We start from the raw sequence: 19,884 nt of genomic DNA on the forward strand, positions 1-19,884 counted from the left end.
AGTCAAGCAGCCACCAAGGTTCAAAGACTTGTCTGTCCCAATGCGATTACGGTGGCGTCCCTGGCATTGCTGGGGCCAGCTTTCCTATCACCACATTTGGGAGTTTCTCAAATACAGGGGAAATTCTCAACCAAGTTCTCTATATCTGCTATTTGCAGATGGAAACAGAACAGAGCGGGCGGGAGCAAAAAAAAAAAAAAAAGTGATTCTTACGCAGCGAAGTTGGAGCAAAGAAGAGTTCAGAAGTGGGCGGGTATGTGTGTTTAAAAAAAAAAAAAGGAGGGGTGGAAACCCCACCAGCCCGGGCTGCAGAAAAACATAAATGAAGTCTGCCTATCTCGGCCGAGTCCCTCCCCTCGGCCCCCGCCAGACCCGAGTGACACAGGTGCCGCTTCCTCCCGCTGCCGCGCGTCAGGGCGGCCAGCGCGACCCTTGCCACTCCGAGGGAGCCCCCCTGGCGTCCTCCCGGGCCGGCGCCCGGCACGGTCTGCGATGAGCGGTTCCAGCGGCACGCCGCCGCCGCCCGGACTAGGTGAGTGTGCGGCGGGGGGCAGCGGCGCGCGCGCCCGGGGGTCGGGGAGCCCCAGGCCTGGCGGACCCCAACCGGGGCGCAGGGTCGAAGCCGAGCCAGGGCGGTCCGGGTCTCTGGGACGGTGCCCGGATTTGGCCGGACCAGATGAGCGCTGGGTGCTCAGAACCGGGACGCCAGCCCCGTCCCTGGGTCTCTGGATCTCGGTGTCCCCTGGGTCCTTGGGTGTCTGGGTGTCTGGGTGTCTGGGCTCCAGGTCCTGAGTACCCCGCACCCCCCCGGATCGCGCCGCCCGGACCGTGTGCGCGGCTCCACTCCGGCCGGCCGGGACAGGGCCGCGGGCCAGCTCGTCCGTGCAGCCGCCTGTCCGCTCGCTTTCTGTTTCTTTGTGTGGCGGCTGGGAAGGCTGGAAGGGTCCGGGGCAAGAAAGTTTTCGCGCTGAAAGAATCGAGAATGAAGGCGCGATCTTCTAGGAGAGTCGGTTCCCGCGGTCCGGAGAGAAGAAAAGCGCGCAACAAGTTGTTTTCTGGGCAGCGGGGTTGGAACGCGGGGCTCACTGTGAGGCTGACTTTTCCCCCTACTCCACACCCCCCACCCGCCCGTCTCAGAGCCCAAAGCCCCCAGGCCCGAGGCTAGGCAGGTCTCAGGAGGATCTGTGCGCCCTGACCCTTTTGGTGGTTTGTTACTCTTCATGGTTTTCTTTTTAAAAACTAGCACATGTTTTCTGGCTGGCAGGAAATCACATACCATGAGATTCTTTGTGAGAATGTTTCAAAACATGAGTGGGCCTCCCTCTGTCCTTCCGCTACCATGTTCTGTAGCAAAAAGAACTAACGTTTTGTAAAGAAAAACTATATATACATATATATTTATATATACAAATATATACAATATATACATACATATATGTATATATTCCCACCCTGGCTGGAGCGATAGCACAGCAGGTAGGGCATTTGCCTTGCACGCAGCTGAGCCGGGTTCAATTTTTCTGTCCTTCTCAGAGAGCCCGGCTCGCTACCGAGAGTATCCCACCCGAAGGGTAGAGCCTTGAAAGCTACCCGTGGCATATTAGATATGCCAAAAACAGTAACAAGTCTCACAGTGGAGATGTTACTGATGCCCGCTCGAGCAAATCAATGAACAATGGGAGGACAATGACAGTGCCCACCCTACACAGCTCCTTCATTACAAACTGTCACCCAGGGGAGAAGAAAACCTAAGTCTAGAACATAATCAAGTTAAGCAATTAATATGGTAATTTTGTTGACACCAACACATGTTACATTTGGGGGTCTAAAATGCAGGTAGTTGTGAGCCTCACCTGGCAAACCTGAGTGTGGGTCTTTATTCCCACGTAATGGGCTCTGAGTGTGCAAAGTTCATGTGCCCTGAACGTGCAGAGACAGGACGCAGGGGAGCGAGGGCCTCCCTGCTTGTTTGGGGATCTTATGGCCCAGTATTAGCCAAGCGCCAGAGGCAAGCCAACATCTCTTAGCTCCAGTTTCATCATCTACAAAATGGGAATAACAGGATGTTCCTGCTTGGGTTGTAAAAATGAAGCACGTAAAAATTGAGCACGGAAAAAATGCCCAAGCACAGAGACGAGCACATACAAAGTATTCTTTAAATGTCAGATGACTGTAGCGATGGAACAGCTTATGGGGTGCTTGCCTTGCACACTGCCAACCCAGGTTCAGTTAGACCCTACATGATTCCCTTTGCACCACCAAGAGTTATTCCTAAGCCCAGAGCCAGGAATAATCCCTGAGCACAGCCAGATGGAGTCTTCAAAAGTAAATGAAACAAAGGTCAGGCATATCTATACTCAGTTACATGAGACCATGATTCTATGAGCTCATAGACCTTATTGTGTGTGTACACATACGCATGTGTGCATGCTGTTGCATGCACATGTGTGTGGGTGTCGGGGAGAGTATGTCAGGGTTGCAAGGACAGAGCCGTTGCTATCATCTTATGCAAGCCTGAAGCCACTCTCCTATCCAGAGAAGCTCTCCTACCCACCCCAGAACCTTGTCCCCACCCCCACCCCTTAGCGTTCTCCATCCCAATTTCAGACTTTGATCAATAACTGTGAACGCCTCCCTTCCAGAACTGATGGGGACAAAGCATTTCACACCGGATTACCCCCGAGAAATTGATTTATGGCAGGATCTCTTCTGTGAGAAAGTTGTGTGCCCTCTTGCTTGCTGCTAATGTAGGCAGGATGTGTCTATATCCTGTCTCAGTTTACATGGTTGCTCCTCAGAACCAGAGCTTAGAGGAGCCGAGGTTCTCTCTGCCAGGCCTGCCTTACCCAGCTGGACTCAGCCTACTCTCATAAGCCTGCAAGCCACAGCTATTTTGAATGAGTCATGCACGGAAATCTATCAGGGCCTTGCCCTTGGATGGAAGGGGTCAAAGCTCAGTGAGAAAGGAGATGGCCAGGTTTGGCAGCTTTGGATAGAATTGTCTCTGGCAGAAGCAGAAAGGATTGCATTCTATCCCAGATGAAATTCTATCTCAGCCATTGCTTAACCCCTCCAGATATCAGTGGTGTTGAGAATCACAAGGCTTTGGCATAGGCAGCAGCTAGGCTTTTCCAAGGGTGCCTGCAGTTGGGCTGCTATTTCTGAGGATTGTGGTGCACCCTGGGAAATAGGGAGGTGGGGTACGAGGCCTTCTGAGTTGGCAATGGGAGCACTTTCACTCATCTACAATGAGTGGGAGGAGGCCTCTCACAGGCTGGAGGAGTTTGGGCAAGTCAGTCCATTTGTGTCTTTGGTTGACAGATATATACACGCTAATTGCCCTTCTGATGTCCCAACCAAAACACCGTTCTGAACCCAAGTGAACCCAACGGGCTAACAATAAAACAAACAAATGAATTTGAACAAAGAACAACGAGTTAAAGTAAGACAACATCACACCTCCAGAACAGTAACTTTATTGACATATAAGAATTCTTCCAGAAGTTTATAGGTATACATGATTATTTTTTATTTTACATAGTGAAGCATAGTTTATATTTTCTACTTTGTTTTGCCATTTTTCATAAGGCTGTATCTTAAAAATTATGCCTGATCACCATATGCAGGCTAAGTCATTCATCTCAGAGTATGGCTGTTATGAATATATGAATAAATTGGCAATTTGATTTAGCTAATTCCCCCACAATTGGACGCTCAGGTTGTGTACAATCATTGTTTGATTTCTTTTTTTTAAACCAGACTCAGCACTGCTATGACAACTCTAGTAAAGTAGAATTTTACATGCTTATGTTTTTGTACCTTTAGGATAAATCCACACACAAAGCTCCAAATTTAATTTCTGAGACACTGAATTTGTCCATTTGAAATGTCAGTCACTGCCGATGATTTGCCCTCCAATATGCACATGAATTTCTGACACCATTTGCCAATGAGAGTTCTTACCCCCACTTTCTCACTCACACACTCACAGTGTTGTCTTTGTGTTGGCCCATCCTGATTGCAACAGTAAGTAAAGTCATTTCTGAAAGTGTCTTTGTAATTACCACTGAAGCTGGTCATGTTTTGGGATCTCCCTAAGGTATTGTGTTTCTTTTTTTGGAAAGTACCTTTAAATGGCCTTGGCCCTTTCTCATTTCATCAGTTCCTGTCCCCAAAGAGGAAATGTGCCCAGAAATTAATGGTGTACCCTCCTTCTCCTGGCTGGCTAGAGGTAGAACAGGCTGGAGAACACTAAGTGCTGAAGTCAGGCCTGGGTTTGAACCCCATTCCTCTAGGGAGTCTGTAGAGCCCCACTTTTCTCGTCTGTCTGTGGGGATAAAATACTAGTTGCTCCACAGAGATCACGTGATGAATGAATGCACAAGAGCCTGGCATGGTGCCCAGCATTGGTGGTATTGGTGGTTGGGTTCCTTAACAGAATTTATCAAAGCAAACCTGGCCTGCAGGTGCTGGTAATCTCTATTTTCCTTGAAAACAGCTGGTGCTTTTGCTTGTCTAATGTAACAACAGCAGCAACAGTACTGAGGTGCTAAGCCCTGCGGTGGCCGGTGAATGGGTCACCCTTTCACAATCTGGCACCATTAGGCATTTTTCCATACAAGTTTACAGTTGGAATATTGAGCCTTGGGGGGAATGATCTACCGTCAGGCACCCAGATCCTGAGGGCACCGCCAAGCCATGAGCACAAGCTGTCGGACTCCAGGGCTGGCAGAGCTGCGATAAGGCCTTTTGCTGGCATCTGCCCTTTCTGTCACTTACCCACAGTGAGGACCGGGCCCAGGAAGTCACCCCTGTGGTTTCTTACTCAGAGACCATGTGAAGCACAGGTGTTCAGACCCCGTCAAGCAGTCAAGCACCCAACAGCTCTGCAGGTGAGCCTGTGCCACCCTCAGTTCACTGCTGCCCAACACATCAGGCTCCCTTTTTGTTCCCTTTTTTGTTTTTTGGGTCACACCCGGCGATGCACAGGGATTATTTCTGGCTCTGCACTCAGGAATTACCCCTGGCGGTGCTCAGGGGACCATATGGGATGCTGGGAATCGAACCCGGGTTGGCCGCGTGCAATGCAAATGCCCTACCCGCTGTGCTATCGCTCCAGCCCCCACCAGGCTCCCTTTTCTAATCTCAGGCACAACTCTCATAGGCCGTCTAGAGCTTGGGTTGTTTCTTACGACTTTCTCTCATAGACCCTCCTCATGCTAGTATCATCCTGAGTCTCCAGCTTCATCTTTTCAACCACCTCTGATCTGTCTGGGTACCCACCACCAACACACACGCACATGTACATGTGCACATACATACTCACACACATCCTGCTCTGTCTAGTTCTTATCTGCTTGCTAGACAAGATTGAGTTTGTGCACACACACACACACACACACACACACACACACACACACACACACACACACCTTCCCCACTGCTTGGGCCCTCCCTGAACACTGACAAATTGTCCACTGTGGTCCTGACAGATTCCTTGATCTGCCTGATTTCTGGAATTGATCTAGACTTCTTCCAACTGTGACCCTGTCTGTCCCCCGCACTCCCCGGCACAGGAAGTGACCCTGTATAGAAGACCAGAGGGCAGCATTCCCAGGCCCATGTCCATCTTAAACCCAAAAGCACCTTTTTAGACTCATGCTCTCACTAGTTCTCAATCCAGAACTTTGCATATACATGGAAATCCAGGAAGCATAAATTAAAATGGATAGTAAGTCAAACCAAAAACAAACTTTAAGGACACAGTGATGGGCTCCAGTCCTCTCCATCTGGCTCTTTTCACCCTCCAGCACTGAATCATATTTAATATCCTTCCCACCCCCATTCCCACCTCCCTCCTTCCCTAGGATTTTCTGTGCAAGATCACTGTACAATCTGCACTGCTGAGGAAATTATGGTTCCTGTCCTCTATTATTATAAGTTTTAAGTTTTGTATGTTCTTCCAGAACAAATGTTAGCGTCCAAAATCTTATCCAACAATAAATGTTTCCTCCCAACATTAAGAGGGACAGTAGTTAACAGTTCTGAGACACAGGATCCTGAAAAGACTGAGAACTAATCCTAGGACAGTGGAACCATGCTTTACCCCTTATCTGTGCATTAAAAAGTAGTTTCTTTTCTCCTAGGGAAAGGAAGGGAAGAAGGGAGGGAGGGAGGGAGGGTGAGAGGGAGGGAGGGAAAGCAGGGAGGAAGAGAAGGAGGGAAGAAGGAAGGAAGGAAGGAAGGAAGGAAGGAAGGAAGGAAGGAAGGAAGGAAGGAAGGAAGGAAGGAAGGAAGGAAGGAAGGAAGGAAGGAAGGAAGGAAGGAAGGAAGGAAGGGAGGGAGGGAGGGAGGGCATACTGAAAGGCAAAATAAAATCAAATCAGACTATCCCCACAGCCCAAAAAATATGATTTTAAAGAGACAGGGCAAACTTCCAGACAAAGCCGGTCAGGAGAATGATCAGACAAACCAGGATTAATAATATTTTAAGACACCGAATACAGTGTTTCTCTTGTTTCTCTTGTTTCCCTTCTCTAGCAACCCCCTTTGGTAGTTGAAGCCTGACCTCTCTTATTGACAGAAGCCTCTAGCATAATATTTGGGGCTTGGTAGATATATGTAAGCTCCTTCCAGGTCTCTGAGGAAAGAGAGCCAATGTGAGCAGTTGTTTGTGGAGGGAAACGCTGACCAGTTAACTGCACTGGCCCCACCACACTCTCAGAGAAGCCTCGCCTCTGGTTAGTGAGCTGCTGCTGGCTGGCACAGCCTTGCACAGGGCACACTTAGGGCTCCTTGGACTTTCTCCTGCCTTCAAATGTGACGTCCCTGGCCCTGAACCCAAGAATGGGTCACATCTTATCAGTAACTGTGTGCGTATGTATTCTCAGCAGTCTTAAAGGGAAGAAGAATATGTTTTTGCCAGATGAAACCCAGATAAAGCCGTCATGACTTCCTGCCTTTTGTGTGTTGGGCCTCCATTTGTGACTTCCGAATTCACCCACTCTTGCCAGAACAGAACACAGACTTGAGCAAGCAGAGGCTTCAAGGCCAGTTTCGCCTCCTATATTTAAAAAGAATTGGTTAGCCCCAGTACACTTTGTGTTGATTTACTAGCAAGAAAGAAGTTAGATTAGAACACCGGGTTTCTAGTTTAAGGATTTGTTTTGAACCTGAACCCATTCTGCTGGGTTGCGCCTCTTTGTTTAGCTCATCATCCAGAACGAGGCTGGCTTCTAGGGCATAATGTCCCTGATGTCAGAGAGGGCCCATCCCTTAGAAGGCCCCTCACATATGCCTGTAGCTATCCTGAAGGTCTTAATATTTGAACGAGGACCTCACATTTTCATTGTGCACCATGGCCTACAGTTTTAAAGCTAGTCTTAAGCAGTAAAGAGAGATAACGATTATTTCTCCCTCGGGGACTTGTTCTAAGGATTAATGATATTATTATAGATAAAAATTATGAGTGTAGTGCCTGGTTCGTGTTAAAAGCTGCCACATACTGAGTGTTTGATTCCCTGGCTCCTGAATGATGCTGGCACCCTCCCTACCACCCAGCTCCCCTCTAATCTTAGTCTTATCTGTTTGCCCACTTGGAAACAGAACCTAAGGACTGGGTAGGACTATGTACCAAATTCTCTTGAATGATAGCAAAGACTTAAGACCCAGGAGGGATTTTAATAGCGTCTTAAAAGCATTTTGGAATCTGATCCCTCTGAATAATGAGATCCGACTCTAACATACTGGTGTGGTATGGAGGGAAGCTGACCAGAGGACACATATGGCCTAGGCCCATTATCTGTCACACTAGCAGTGTGGCTTGGAACAAATCTAGCCACTGCTGCTTACCTAGCTGCGGGTGGCCCATCCCATCTCACCTGAACACCAGTCCCTTAAGAAAAGGTATTTCAACTGCCTTGTACTTGAACTGGCAGGAAGGAGTGGGGAAAAGGATGAAGGGAGAAGGGAAGGGAGAAAGGGAGGGGTAGACAAAGAACATGCAGGTCCAGCCTGGGTAGGGAAAGGCTGATTTCCTGAGAAGACTATTGCCCCAGTATTCACCTGTGTCCTCTTCCAATTCTGTGAAAGACCCTGGTTGTCCTTGGTGAATAATCTGCTCTTAGCCCAGCTCATTGATCTCTGTCCTTTCAGTGCTCCTTATGTACCCCAAGTGGTGATTGTGTGGAACCCCTGCTCTTCTCACCTTGTGTGCTCCACCTTTCCGTGTCCCCTTTCATCAGTCATTTCTCTGTTTCCCTTGATGCCGCCGTCTGTTCAAGCTCCCCAGCAGGACACTCTCAGACGCTGAGGCTTCCCCGCCTCCCGAGGACGCTGCCTTCTCACTCCTTCCAGCTACAACCCCAGGCACAGGGCCTGCCTGTGGAGCACTGTCCCTTGGTGCTTCTGACCAGGCCTCAGTCCTCACTCTTCTCAATAGTCCTCTTAGGCTGCTGCCAAAGGTCTCGTGTTAGTAGCATTGATTTCAACCATGGCTGAAAATCTTGACAAGGCCTTTTATTATTTTTCGTCAATTGTTTTATTCCATTTCTACCAATTCTACACACTATTCTGGCCTGCTCTGCTCCTAAGGTGACTGGCTCGCAGACTCTGAGCACAGCAAGCAGCCTTCACTTAGCGCAGGTTATCTCTGCCCCTCTGCAGCAGCCCTCGGAAGCTATTTTTGTCTCCATTTTGCATGTGTTGAAACTGAAACATGAAACTAAGAGGCAGTGTGACGTACAGAGAACCACAGCTACCCCCTCATCCATACTTCCTGAAAGTTTTCTGGGACGAGCCTAGCCTGGACATTAGGCACAGGATTTAGGGCCCACAGTGAATGTAGAGAATCGCAAAATATATTTGCTTCTCTCTATATATTTTGAGAATATATATATTCTCTTCACTCAGGAATTACTCCTGGTGGTGCTTGGGGGACCATATGGGATGCAGGGGATCGAACCTGGGTCAGCCACATGTAAGACAAATGCCCTACCCGCTGTGCTATCACTTCAGACCCTATTTGCTTCTTTTAAAATGTCACTGTCTGTCACTGTCATCTCGTTGCTCATCGATTTGCTCAAGCGGGCACCAGTAACATCTCCATTGTGAGACTTATTGTTACTGGTTTTGGCATATTAAATACACCACGGGTAGTTTGCCAGGCTCTGCCGTGTGGGAGGGATACTCTCGGTAGCTTGCTGGGCCTTCAGAGAGGGACGGAGGAATCGAACCTGGGTCAGTCACATAAAAGGCAAACGCCCTACCCGCTGTGCTATCACTCCAGTCTTATTTTAAAATAAGAAGGAAAAAAAACCAAATGAGCTTCCTGAGATTAAGTGTTACCACTGTAACACTTTCTGCTGTTACCACTGTAAAAGGCAAGTTTTGCTGTTTTGCAGAAGGTAGGTCCCATGAAAGACTAGATGGATGTCTATGAGGGTCAGGCTGTGGCAGTGGCTCAGCGTTGCCAAGGCTGGGGGTCTGGAGAAGGTAGGGATGCCCACGGTTCCTGTGCTGCCATTGTTGACTCTGCCCCTTGTGCTCTAACCTCCTCCACATGGCTATCCACCCTCTGGTCCTCACACGTCCCCCCAGCAGTCTGCCATGACATGCCAGGGACCTGGGCAGGGAATTGCAGTCCAGCAATCTGCCTGCCTTTGACCTCTGTCCTCCAGTAATTCAGTCCAATTTCAAAGCCCTGAGGTGCCAAATTCTCTCTCTCTCTCTTTCTTTCTCTTTCTCCCTCTTTCTTTCTCTCTCTCTCTCTCTCTCTCTCTCTCTCTCTCTCTCTCTCTCTCTCTCTCTCTCTCTCTCTCTCTCTCTCTCTCTCTCTCTCCCCCTCCCTGTCTCCCTTTCTCTCTCTCTCCCCCTCAACACTGCTTTTCTCTTACTATCTTGGCTTTGTCCATCTTAAAATGAGACTAATATTAGCTTTCGAGGTTTAAATATAATGTTTTATTCCTTGTTTTATAATTACAGAAGGAATTTATTTTTTAAATCTTTTTAATGTTTTGGTTTTGGGGGCATACCTGGTGGTACTCAGGAGCTTCACCTGGGTCTGTGCTTGGGCTCATGATGGTTTTTGAGGAACCATGTAATGTTGGGGATCAAACCCAGGTCTCCCACACACAGAGCATGCATTCATCTCATTGTGCTATCTTTCTGAGTTCAGCAACTTATTTTTATTGTTGAATTATATATTTATATAAGACCACGATTAAGGACATAGAAATCTTCTCTCTAGGACAGAGGTGACTTTGAAGTACTCAGAGGTTAAGCAGATGGCTGCCTAAAGACAGTTCCGAGGGAGATGCAAGCTGATAGAATGGTGGGAATTTCCCCTGGTAAAGTAGGCCATCCAGGGGCTGGAGTGTTAGCACAGTGGGTAAGGTGCTTGCCTTGCACTCAGCTGACCTGGGTTTAATGCTGGCTTCTCATTTGGTCAACCAAGCCGTGCCTGGAGTGATCCCTGAGTGCAGAGCCAGGAGTAAACCCTACGCACTACTGGGTGTAGCCCAAATATGAAAAACAAAACAGCAACAACAAAAAGGCCATCCAGTGAGTGAAACAGAAAGAAGAAAGGGAACGCCTGCCGGGGTACATGGTCACTCTGTGTCTGGGTGCAGAGAGTAGGATGTGGGTCCAACCATGGGTGCAAAGTGTGGGTGGTGGTGAACAGCACTTGGCAAATGCCTCTTCAGTTCTATTCCACACCCAAGGGGAAGGATTTTCTTGGGACCCAGTGAATCCTAACATTACATGAATGTCAAAAATCACTAATTCCAGTTTAGAAATATAGACACTGAGATTCAAAGAGGTTGTTGTCTCAGAGAAGCACTGGAACCCTCCAGCCTTAAGTGGGGACAACGGGCAAGGGGTACAGCAACCTGAGCCATCAGAAGGGGCTGCCCATAACCGCCTTTCTGCCAAGTTATCTGTGGTACTGAGGTGACCTCCAAAGAAAAGCCTTTCTTACTCCCCCTCCCCCGACTCCATCACATGTGCTACTGCCGCCCTACTCGCTGGCCCCCACCTGGTAACCAGCAGCTGCCAATGAAATGCTCACAGAGACACACTGGGCCACTTGTTGACGGGGTGAGTTCTGCCAGCCAAGACCAACCTACACACAGGTCCCACGTTCCCCCTGGAATCAATGAGCAGCTGCCTCTCGGGGTCACCAGAAAGGCACAGGGAGAGAATCCTGCCCCCATCAATTCCTGGCCAATTCCTGGAATGCCTCCACCATAGAAGGCCCCCCGGGATGGCTGCTGTGTCTTTTGTTAAATATCACCAGTCATTGGGACTATTATTCCTGGGGGCTTTGCCTTGTTCTGACCCCTTTAAACTCATTTCTTCTCTTCAAGCAAGAGTTACTACTCTCTCTTTGGATAGGGAAATGAGGTGAATCACACCGAAGAGAAGTGATTTATTAGAACTCACCCAGCCAGGTACAGTTTAAGCCTCTCATTCCTCTGGGGTGAACATATCTGCACCACAAACTCAACCATTGTGTTCTTAAGAGGAAGTGAGGATTGGAGTGATGTTGAGGAGTCAATACCAAGACTGCAGATGGCTGAGAGAAAAACTATGAAACTGGACCTTCCCCACCTCCAACTCTTCTTTACAAGAGTGCCCATGCATCATGTATGTACAGAAGGCCACACCCCCCCTGTGGGTAAGCAGCTGCTTTCCACTTACCTGCATTCCACAGCAACAGGCCAGTGTCATGGCAGGTTTAAGAGAAGCAAGTGAAAATTTAATCTGACCTGCACCGAGGCAGACAGATATGAAATCCATGGGTCCTACCTGTATCCCAGAGATAGCTTGAAGCAAATGTAAGAACTACGACTACCACTGTCTGGTCTCACGCATGTTTATGTTATGTTTTTTCTATGCCATCATTTCCCAGGCATGCTCCAATTTCTCTGCCTCAATCTAGAAGGTATGCCATCTGTCTGGCCATTGGCAATATCCTCCTTATCTAAAGATATCACCCAAGGTCAATGTGATGTGGAGATCAGATCATTCTACCTATGGCATTTTGCATAGACCATGCATCAAGTCTTTCAATCAAGATAACAATCTATTAGAAAGTCAATGAATAAAGCTAACTGTTGCCCTGATAAGTCATATTGGAGATACATAAATGTTCCAGTAGTTAATTCATAACCAGTTCCCAGATTTGACCCCTATGCACACTCCTTTTTGCTTCCAGACTATCACATGATCTGGGATCTTTTACCAAGTATCAAGTTTTCCACTACCTCTTGTGTAAGAAGTCTCTTGAGCCTGCAGCCTTTCCATGCAATTTTAATAAATTTGGTCCACCATGGTACAATCTGATGCATCTTTATTTTAACTCAAGGGACACATCTTTTGTGCAAGTGTCTGCCCAAGAAACACAGGGCACATGTCTCCTTCCGCTTAGTTGAAATGGACAAGGGCCTGGTCAAAGGATACTGAAGTGTGTATATGTGTGTGTGTGTGTATGTGTCTGTCTGTCTGTGTGTGTGTCTCTGTGTGTGAGATTTCTGCCCTCAGAAGCATAATTGAGCTGTTAGGGCAGCAAGACATAAGGGAAATTTATCACAAGACTTTGGGTATCAAAACAATTTCCAATGTCTTATTGTGATTAAATTTAAGTAGCTAAATAATTATCTGGACATTAAAAAATGTTACCATGTATCCCTGAGATGTACATTGATATCTGATATTAGCCAGATATAATGATCTGATAACTAATATTCAATTATGATGATTTTCTACTTTACTGGGCTTAGTTTTATCTTGATAAGAGTTTATGCTTAAAGCAACAAGTTGTCAAAGATATGTGTTGCTCCTTGATAAGATTCGAACTCCATGTTGATTGTGGAGAATATACAACTCTGAGGAATGAGTTAAATGAAGAAAGGTCACAAGAATATAAAAAGGGAAAAATGCCAATGATCTGAGTGCCAGCTGTGTGCAGGACTGATCCTTCTTGGTAACTACTAGCACTGTTGGTTAGCGGTTCTCATTCATCTCAGGCCAGCATCTCTCTCTGTAAGTGACCCGAGGGGCAGCACCCTAGGCTTAGGAAGCAGAGCATGGCCATGAGCGGCTAGGTTGTGATTCAAACCCAGGTGGTCCACCCCTGCACAGTTCCACCATTCATGAACATAAGAAACAGGGAGTCCCACTGGTAAAACAAGGTTTTCTTTCACAGAATGAGTAAAAGAAAATTGATTCAAATGGGCTTTTTAAGCTACATTTATTTATATCAGCCTTTGGTGATTACCCCTAGGTCATTTCCCAGTTAAGAACGGAGAGATTTCTAACAAGACTTTTCTTTTAAGCTATTTTTAAATGATTCATGTAAGAGCGATGCTGCCTGTCACTCAATAAAAAAACAAACAATGTTGGAAAAATTCAAATGCTTTGATGGTCCCACAGTCAAAGCCAGAGGGATCCATGGTTTTTCCTTTAAAGTTCAGACAGTCACCCTGGAATCCTCTTTTCCACTCATGGGCATTTCTGGGTGTTTTATTTTCTGAAGCTTTGGTCTCAATTTTCTTTACTGTCCTTTTCTCCTGCTCTCTGAGGCATCATTATCTCAGTTCCTGGCCCTAGTTTCCTCTCCTTGCCCCAGGCCTGTGAGGACAGAGGCTGACTGTCTGGGCAGCCAAAAGCCTGACCTCTCACTGCCCTGCCTCCTGAACCCTTCGTGGTCCTTGTCATTCTCTTTAGTGTCTTTCACTGAGAGGGATCCTCCCCAGGGAGAAATCAGGAGGAATGGAGGGAAGCAACATGAGAATTCTTTGTCTCTGTTCATAGTCTCCTGAGCTTCCAGGTCCCTTCTGGGAGTTTCCTTAAAAACAGTAAGTCCTTTGGCATGCTTGGTCCATGCCCTTCCATGTAGCCTTACCATGGCCGCTTGGACTTTTGTCCTGTTCTGGGACCCAGTCTCTTGGGAGTCGAAGACTCCTGAGGTCTCCTCTGAGACAGGGTTTTAACAATGTGAGCAATCACTCAGAGCAGATCTCAGAGCCCGGTCAGGGAGATCCCAGACAGTCATTACTACCGTGCGTCGCCTTGTCCTGGAGCAGGTTTAACTCCAACATAGGACCCCACCTCCTCTCCCCGACACCCCCTCACCAGCTGCTCTCTGGACTCCACTGCTCACCGCAGAGGACACACTTGGAATAGTGATTTCATATCTTTAGGCCTCCAATTCCTTAATGCCTATGTCCACACCAGCTTATGAGTATTCAAGATAAGATGAGCCAGTGTGTGGCTGATGTTGTAGATGTGGCCACAGTACTCGACAGCCGGCTAGCAAGGAACAGGAGCATTGCATGGGTTAAAAGTCTAGGCTTCAGTTGGGACAGACCTGGGTTCAGACACAGCTCAGTCACTCAACAGCTCCATTCCCACAAGTACTTTCCATGAGAAGATGCAGGTAGAGACCCAGTCCTAGTGTGGAGCAAATGCCCAGTTGGTGTTGATCTGGAGGGAAGAGAGAAACTCGACGGCACAGAGGCTAAGTGTGTGGCAAACTAAGACCTGCAGGGCCAATTGAACCCAGGCATGTTTGAGTGGACAGCAGCTGTGCTCATTTGTTTACATAATGTCTTTCATGGGACAGTGACAGAGGCCATCTGGTCCACAAAGCCTTAACTATTTACTAAAGCACTTTAGCTAAAATATTTGCCAACTTTTATTTATTTATTTATTTTGGCCAACTTAAGTCAATAATAGAAGCTCTAATGGCTGCACTTAGAGCTAGAAGCCACCTGCCCCATTACACCTTCCTCCAGGAACACCACATCATCATGGTTGATGAGAAGCCACAGAAAACAGACCTGCAGGAAATATCAGGATCCAGGCAGCAGTCAGAAAGGCCCTTTACATGGTCATACAGGAGATACTTTATTCCAGTTACTTGATCTACCTCAGTCCTTGGTCATCAGTCCTAGATGACCAAGGGATGCTCCAAGTAAAAAGATTTGTCTCCAAATACCAGTGATAGGCCATGTGTACTCAACCAGATCTTACTGAAACTTCTCTCCCAAATCAGGAAATTATTAGCCCATATTAAATATTTGGAGAGGAGACTCATGGAAGCAGTGTATCCACATTTGAATAGTGATAAGACAGTGGGTCCGCAGCTATGCCTGAGTCTATGCTAGGCCCCTTTGCCATCGGTGCCAAGTCTGTGGCCCCAGAGTCAGATACTTTGAAAGTGTGTTGAGTACCAAGTGTATGTCAGAGTCTAGTCAAACCTTGGAGAGCTGACCCAGCCAGCTATCAGAAATCCCCAGGGATCTGCATTCTATGGAAGAGGGAAAGTGATCACAAGGTACGAAAACACAAGGGAAGGTGGTATGGTTAAAATCAGACAACTGGTTAATGTCTTCTGAACAACATAAATGGTGAATTGGCACACTCTAGCTATTTAAATGCAGCTGCTGTAGGCAGAAGGCTTTGTCCATCTTTTTTTCAGCAGCATCTCAACATTTCCTAGTGGGTTTGAAAACAAACTCAGGAGAAAAGTGTACAACAGAAGGTACCATGTGCTAGTAAGAACAATGAAGTCAGGAAGAGAGAGAGGGAAGCTGAAGATAGAGATGCTGTTTGCAAGAGCATGGCCAGAGAAGTTTATACTGAGAGGGTGGAGAAGGGAGGGGGCAGGATATTTGAGAGAAGACAGCAGGGAGAACACCTCTTGTGCAAAGGCCCTGAGGCAGATGCAGCCCTGGCTTGACAAAGGACCACTCAGGAGCCAGCCCAGCTGAACAAGAAGTGGGAATCATCTTTAGATATTGTGAAACAAGTGAGGATGGTTGACTTAGAAGTGACGGAATAATCTCCCACACCTGTTGAAGTCACAGAAATCCCAGCATCCTCCTGAGTTTAGGAGCTCTGCCCTCCAGAATGCTCAGAACTGTGTCCTTTAGCATCTCAGCTCTACTCTTGGTAGGGGCTGAGAACAAAGCGTGGGTGGGACATGACAGATAGCAGGTGCTGAGGAAACTACGGGACCTAGAAGAGGCCGTAGAGACTGGAGAGAGATTACAGGGAGTAAGATTCTTGCCTTGAATGAGCCTGACGCAGGTTTGATCTCCAGCACCCCAAATGGTCCCTAAGCTCTGCCAAGAATAGGCTCTGAGCAGAGTCGAATATGGGCCTCAAACAAGCAACAACAAAAAGAAAGTGGTAGCAAAAAGTACCTGAAATGGAAAGTGAGGGAAGGGAGGGGAGGAGCTTAGTGTATTTTTTACTTTTTTAGTTTGGGGGCCATACCCTGCAGTGCTCAAGGGTTACTTCTAGGTCTCCTCACAGTGCTCAAGAGTTATTTCTGACTCTGCACTCAGGAATCACTCCTGACAGGCTCAGGGGATCATATGGGCCGTGGGGGATTGAATTAGGGTCAGCCATGTGCAAGGCAGGTGCCTTGACCTCTGTACTATTTCTCCAGTCCTAATTTTCAGACTTTAAAGATAGATGTCTTAGTTGTTATACATGTGCACACATGTTCATGAGCTCATGCACATGCTTGTGCATACACACACATACACATACACATGCACACACACGCACACAGACACACACTTATTTCCAAAACCTCTATGAAGAGATGTAGTACAGAGATTAAGGCACTGATCCCGAGTCAATCCCTAGAGCATTTGCCAGAAGCACACCTATAAAATTGCTAGTTGCTTCTCTGGTTGAAATTTTTATGCAATGCAAAGCTCATGATGTGCTCTGCAGAAAAGGAGTGAATATGAGGGGGTCCTTGTCCACGACACTTTTAGTCCACAAAGCATTTAGATCCCTTGGGAACAGCTAGGAATGACGACACCTAAGTCAGCGTCTGCAGAGCTAGAGGATGTCCATGGTCCCCCACACCTAAAATTCTGGGAGTGAGGGAGTGGGGGGGATAGCCCAGCAGATTGTAGCACAGGCATGTGAACAAAGGGAGTATGTAGCCCGTGCTCCTGGTGTCCAGCTACAGTCTGGCTGGAGAAGGAGTCCTGACAACATGCTCGGCCTCACCTAACCATTCCTAGAGAAATGAAAATAGAACCTGGAAATGAAGGCTCTATATCCTCCTGAAATCAGAGGGCCCAAGAGACCAGTGCAGTCTTGAGCAGCTCAAATGAGACAGAACCCAGGATTTTATCTCCTCAGTCTCTCCCATGTCAGATACACAAGTAAATGCGACTTCTCCCACACACACAAAAAAAAGACCCATGAACCATCAGGCACATAAGAATGGAAGGATATCTGGCAGACTCTGCATGCTTATAGGTGCACACCATTCTGCTCAGTCTGATGAGCAGGCGAGGGGCCCAATAAAGCACTGAAACCCAGAAGGGGCGGTGCTTCTGCACTGTCTCCTCACCTCTCCGAATCTAGCTTAAGTGGCAGGTTTTCATTTCTATTTAGCCGTTCTGTTTGAAGTCGGGCCCCAAGGCATGATTCTGTGCTGGCAACTGTTCCTGTGAACCTAAACACATGACAGTCCTTATCTTGCTCTTCCCCTGGTGGCCTGGGGCGGGAGGCTGCGGGTGAAGAGGGTGAGGACTGTCTGCGCACCGGAAGCTGCGCAGTCTGCCTCGGCACCCTGGGAGGAGAGCACAACTAGGACGGGTTTGGAGGAGTCTGGGTCCTCCTGCCACTTTGTGTGTGTTCTGGAAAGGGTATAAAGTGACTGTCCCAAGAACAGACTAATAGCACACAGCAGAGCCTGTATGATGATGAGTCAGATAGAATCTGGTTTCACAACCTCTGCAACAAAAATGCAGGCAGCACAAAACGCCTCTATGTTTTATGTGCGACCATGTGAGGTAGAAAAATGGCTTCTTGCTTAAGCAATATGTGATTTTCCAATGAGTGTGCAGGCATGTGTGTGCGCACACACGCACACACATGCATACATACATGTACGCACGCATGCCTGGACATACACACATGCTTTACTGGTACCAACCTCTGAGAATTTGCCTCTAACTTCAGTGCCAGTTTCTGTTGAGTGCTAGAGCCTGCTTGAGGACTCTCAACAGCTCCTTAGACACATTGACACTCTTAGCCGAGCCTCCTTCTGCAGCACAGAGCTTGGCTTCAAAGGGGTGTGAGATTGGGGCTGGGGGACGTGGAGCATTGGTGCCCGGGTGCCAGCTTGGCTGTGTCTAAGTGGAAGGAATTTCTGTTTCTTCAAGGTCCTTTTCCCTCCTCTTTTATTTGAGTAGATGGAAATGTGTCCTTCACCCAGACCTGCCTCTGACCAGCTTCTGAGAAAGCTTTATCTTATTTATCTGACAGCTGCAGAGGGATCTGGGCCTTGTGCTGGGCGGGCCTGGTGCCGATAAGGGGGCCCTGAGCATCCTAGCAGCTCTCTCAGACCATCCTCAGAAACAGGCACAGTTTGACCCAGGAGGCTTCTTGGCTTTCTGAGGACCAAAGCAGGCCTCCTGCAATAATATCTAATGGAAATTGATTTGTTTGGCAAGGAGGATTGTTGAAGAAGACGATGATGCAGAATATTGGGTCTCCAAAGGTGATACTAGAAAGCACCTTTCCTGGGCACAGAAAGATTTTGTTTTCTCTTTGAGTCCATTGAAAACTCCCCAAAGATGAGAATGGCCTGCCTGCTCTCTCTTTAGGCAAGGGTAGACTGGGTGAGCTGAGTGTGCCTTTGAGCAGATAACTTAGCCTCTCTAACCTTACTTATCTCATCTGTAAAATGGGCTAATCATCCCTGTTGCATGGAGGCCCTGTAGCCTGCACCCTGCCAGGGGCACAGGAGGGTGGGCTGCCACCACCTGGTTCAGTCCCACCCTGGGATGCACAGCCTGGATCTGGCAGAGAGGGAACAAGAAGTGAGTGCTCAGCAGTAGACCAGTAGTCTCTGGTCTGGACTTAAATCCTGGCAAGGTCCTGGGGAGGTGACTGTTTGGCTAGTCCTCAGTCTTCTCATGTGTAAAATAGGAATGAAACTGCTACAGGGCTGCCAGGGCTGCCAGGGAAATGCCAGTCAGTGAATGAGTACTTGTGATTTGCAGTTATTTTCAGGAGAGCAGGATTTGACAGTTGAGTGTGAGAGGATGGACAGGGTACGCCCTCCCCCGAGCTTGGAGCACATAGCAGCCAGCTGACTCCCCTCTGCCCCAGGTCTGATGTGCACTTATGATGTGCTGACTGCCCTCTGCCCAGGCTCTGATGCCGTGGATGCTCCCAAACCACACCGTCAGCAACTTTCCTTGCAGAGAGAGTTAGATGCAGGTTCCCTCAACCTGGGCCTATGACAGGTGCCTTTCTTTAAAGATACACCAATCAGAAGTTCCACAGGGGCCAGCAGGGAGGGTCTGGTCTGCTCATTCACATGAGCCCTGATCATTCCCGTGGTTCCTTCAAGGTAAACCTCGTTGGAAAAGTTGCCAGGCAGGCCACAAGCCCCAGCAGTCACTGGAGCTGATAAACCAGGAAGAGCCAGAGAGAAGAGCGACCAAAGGGAGGGCAGCCAGGCAGCCTGGCTGTCTGCCCATGAGAGCCGGCACCTGAGGACTGCTGGGGATGGCTCCTCGCTTTTCTTTCCTGGAATCAGTCAAGGCATCATCTGCAAAACTCCAAGGGTCAGAATAGGGGTGTACACAGAAGTTCCTGGCTGTGTGAGGAAGTAATTGCAAGATGTGATTTTAGCAGCAAGCAGCTGCTAAGTGTCCAATTCACATAGTTTAGTGACGATTGCAAACGCCTACTTTCAATGGAACTTCTCTGGGTATTTATTTCTGCTGTATTTCAGTCTTTGGCTGAGAGGAACTCACTCAAAAAACTTTCGGTGGCCATTTTGTGCAGGATACTTGGTTGCAAGATATCCAGACATGCAGAGGAAGATACCAC

General features: G+C 47.9%; 1 protein-coding gene across 1 annotated transcript in view; it reads left to right on the forward strand.

Annotated features, from left to right (window-relative positions):
• The first annotated feature begins 256 nt into the window (after nt 1-256).
• The window catches only part of GYPC (glycophorin C (Gerbich blood group)), a 46,784-nt gene continuing 27,156 nt past the window's right edge, over nt 257-19,884 (forward strand). The window contains exon 1 of the mRNA XM_004608183.2: nt 257-532. Coding sequence (XP_004608240.1) covers nt 493-532 — 40 coding nt within the window. The 5' untranslated portion in view covers nt 257-492. The remainder of the gene's footprint in view (nt 533-19,884) is intronic.

This window comes from Sorex araneus, chromosome X (genome assembly GCF_027595985.1).
Source record: "Sorex araneus isolate mSorAra2 chromosome X, mSorAra2.pri, whole genome shotgun sequence".
NCBI classification, from domain to species: domain Eukaryota; kingdom Metazoa; phylum Chordata; class Mammalia; order Eulipotyphla; family Soricidae; genus Sorex; species Sorex araneus.